Source organism: Athene cunicularia, assembly GCF_003259725.1.
Source record: "Athene cunicularia isolate RWA chromosome 24 unlocalized genomic scaffold, athCun1 chr24_part2, whole genome shotgun sequence".
Taxonomy (NCBI): domain Eukaryota; kingdom Metazoa; phylum Chordata; class Aves; order Strigiformes; family Strigidae; genus Athene; species Athene cunicularia.
Genome location: NW_020799133.1, coordinates 741,285 through 744,939, shown reverse-complemented (window position 1 = coordinate 744,939; position 3,655 = coordinate 741,285). Strand labels below are relative to the sequence as shown.

Sequence of the window (3,655 nt, the reverse complement as noted above, 5' to 3'; positions counted from 1 at the left end):
CCGTGCGGCTCCCCGTCCCTCCCACGTGCGCCCCGGTGCAGCCCCGTGTCCCCGTGCTTCAGCCAGCGTGTCTCCATACGGACCTGGGCCGCTCAGGAGCTCTGGGGTCGGGCACCCCACGACACCCCGCGCCTGCCGCGTGCATGTGAGCGTCTGGCTGCGGAGAGCCGCGGTGTGCGCCGTGCCCAGGCGGCCGCGGGGCCCGCGCCGGACGCTGCCACCGGCCGCTCTGCCCAGCCGGGACGCGTCTCCATCGGTCTTTATTTAATGGCTTGGGGGAGGAGGGTAAATATTTGTTAGCAGCGGTTTTGCAAATCACCACTTTGCGGAGAGGAAATAAGAGCCATCCATTTGTGCTGGCGCTATTAAAGATTTTCTATAAAGTGCCTACATTTCCAGTACAGCTGAATGGATTTCACTGCAGAAAACTGCTAGGACAGAGCGGCACAGTGGAGGAAAATATCATCTACAATGATTCACAAACACATAAAAATACCCTTCCCAGCTTGTCTATTCTTCCACCGCACAACAAACACCTTGTGACTCATTCTCGGCTGTATGGCTGCATTTGAAAATGAAAGTTGGATTTGAACATTATTCATTAAGACCTGGGATTAGTTCACTTCTTCATTTAGCTCCTAAAAGCTAACGTGCCAAGTCAGGCTAAAACGCATTTTAAGGCTGCCTTGGTCACAAGACAGCTCTAACAGCTACGGTATTTTTCTACATCAATGTTTCTGTATTCAGCTTAAAAAAAAAAAAAAAAAAAAAAAAAAATTCCTTCCTCCTTGCATTGAATTAATCAGATATCTGAAGGTAGGCGGAGGAAAAAAATCAACGTTTTTCTTGGCAGGCACATTGAACTTGAAGGGCTGTAGCTCTTCCTGCAGACAAGAGCCCAGCGTTTAGAAGGCAAAGGAAGGGGATGGAGGGCATCGGCGGAGTGACGGCCGCCTGAACGCCCTGCCGCTGGCGGCGCAGCAATCGGGGTATTGCCACAGAGCCTGCAGGATGATTTACAGTCACACGTCGGGGCAGCGTTCCTTTTACAAACACGTTCCCTCCCACCTTGGGAGAGCTGTTAATGAAAAGTTGCATCAGCTATTCCGACGCCTCTCACAGGGAGATGCTGCCGAACGCCGTCGCGGTCGGAGCTGAGGGTGGGAGCGGCACCGGGGCTGCGGCCGGCGCCCGGGACAGCGACAGCTGCTCGCCCATCGCCGCCGCGCACCATGGGCCCGTGTGTGACACCGGACGCGTGAGCACCTTGTCCCGGGAGCGCTGGAGAGGAGTGTGGCACAGGGAGCGGCTGGAAGGACACGAGCCACGTGGCGGGAACGGCCCAAGGTGGCTGCAGCGTAGTTCACAGCTCCGGTGTTGGAATTCCGGGCGCTGCGGCATCCTCTCCTTCCTCTGGCAGTGGGGCAAACCCGCACAGCTGTGCTCCCTGCTGCTCCTGGGTGTATGTAGTCTCCTTTAGTGACAGTGTGGGGCAGTTTGATACAAACGTACGGATGATGTGACGACGTTTCGATGATTACTCAGCTAACTGCTTGTTGTACCCACCCTTGGCGACGCTTGATTTGCCGCAGGGGGGCTGTGCTCGGATTGCGGGTGGGGTTTCCATTATCAGGCGATGCCCTCCGTGGTGAGATTTCTCCCAGGCTGTCAGCAGGAGAAATCCCATGTGAGCGAGGCACCTAATCCCGAGCGTTGTGATGCTCGGGGTGTCAGCCGCTCGCTGCCAGCCGGCTGAACCAGCTCCAGGCCAAGGCAGCAGTTCCCCTGCATAATTTCACAGGACCGACACCTTTGTGAGAAGCACAAGCTGCTTGTGGGCAAAGCATCAAAATTCATAGAATAAATTATATGCGCTGAATTATTTGCCCAGCTCTGTTGATTATCTGCAGTTAAAAAGTTGGAGAGAGCTGAGCTCCTCCACACGTAAACACCAGACGGATACTTGGAGCCGGGAGATGCCTGGGTTTGGCGGAGGGGAGAGGTTCCAGCCGCGGCGGGGAGCGGGCTGCCTACACCCCTCTCCCCGGCAGCAGCCCCCGGGGCTCGGGACGGCGGCGGCCGCCTCATGCGGGGGAACGCGGAGCTGTAGCGAGGAGCGGGGGGGTTTACTACAGCATTACTCGGCTAGCTGCGGTTTGGTGGCGATGCTGCCGCGCGCGAGAGGGATTTACTGTTCGCTAACCGAATGAAACGGGGTTTATGATATTATCTGTACGTTATAGAGCATTTAACGGCATAAATACAGTTCAGCGTAAGCATCGGAGCAAGCACTGGGGTTGCGGTGCGCTGCTTTTCCAGCCCTAATCCCCGGAAACGGCACCAGTCCTGCCGTGGAGGTTGCGGGAGAGGTGCCGAGACCCGCGGGAGCCAGGCAGCGGTTTCAGAGACGTTTGATTTGATTCCGATTCAGCTACGACGGCGAGGACGACCAGACAAAATGTGGGGACCGCACTGGTTTGTAGTTCAAATCCGCTGATATGTAAACCCCGTGAAGATGACCCCGAACACCCAGGTGATGCTCCAAGCGCCGTGTAAGACACCTGAGGTGGTTTGAGTCCCAGCAGGAGCGTGTCGTGGGTTTGCAGAGCGAGGCGTGGGTGCCTCGTGCGCAGAGCCGACGGGTCCCGCTCCTCGAGCGCCGGGCCAAACTCCGCCTCCCTCAGCGAGGAGGAGGAGGCACGCGGCGGGTCAGTGTATTGAAGGTCTTGGATTGAACCCGATGATGAATCGCAACTTGATGACTTCCTCTACATCAATGGAGCTGAACTGGCTTGGGGAAACTGTTTGATTTAAGAAGAATAGGCCTAATTTTGGAAGTGCTTCACACCCATCAATCTCGGTGAAATTCATTTATCTGAGGCACAGCTGATACGTCTCCCATTTACATAGTATTAAGTGCCTCACAATCCTTGATATATTGGAGCTCACAGCAGGGGAAAAGGATAGCGTTGCTATCCCCGTTTCACAGGCGGAGGAGAGAATTTGCAGCGTAATCAAATGAGTCACTGGAGTCAAACCAGTGCTCTGCCCTGAGCCCCGAAATGGCACCCACCTCCCAGAGGCGTGCGGAGCCCCTGCTCACGCTGCGGCTCCCAGGCCCCGGGCGAGTGTGGAAGGAGCAGCTGCGGGTGCGTTCGGGTGTGACGTACGTGGGGCGACGGACAGAAGGAGCCGTCAAAGCTTTTCCCGTCTCCCATCTAAGGCAGTTTTAGGAAGCGTTTGCAATAGTGTCTCGAAGGCAGACTGGGAATCACAGCGGTATCTGATGGAAGAGATATTTAGAGGGAAGAGACATATGGCACCTTAAATAAAAAGAACCGACTCGGTGGTTAATCTCCACTTGAAAAACATCCAGGACAGACTCGTCCATCTCGCGCTGCGCTCCCCGCCATGCAGCCTGCTGTCCAGAGACGCAGACGCCGCAGTTAACGCTGCGGCTCTTCCCTGCCACGCGCCGGCTGGTGTTTGTCCCGGGTGGGAGCGGGACGCGGCGCGACCGGCCCTGGCCGCGGAGAGCTGCTGCTGCTGTGCCGGCTGATGTTCCCCCGATGCCGGCTGCTCGCTCTACGCGCCAGCACACGCTCCAGCCTGAGACTGACGACGCTGCCGCGTGCCAGTGGCAGGGGGGGGGGTT

The 3,655-nt window shown here is 56.8% G+C and overlaps 1 protein-coding gene across 1 annotated transcript in view; it reads left to right on the top strand.

Moving 5' to 3' along the window:
- Positions 1–3,062: 3,062 nt before the first annotated feature.
- LOC113488595 overlaps positions 3,063–3,655 on the top strand; it is a 6,649-nt gene continuing 6,056 nt past the window's right edge. Inside the window, exon 1 of the mRNA XM_026863860.1 lies at positions 3,063–3,159. Coding sequence (XP_026719661.1) covers positions 3,063–3,159 — 97 coding nt within the window. The remainder of the gene's footprint in view (positions 3,160–3,655) is intronic.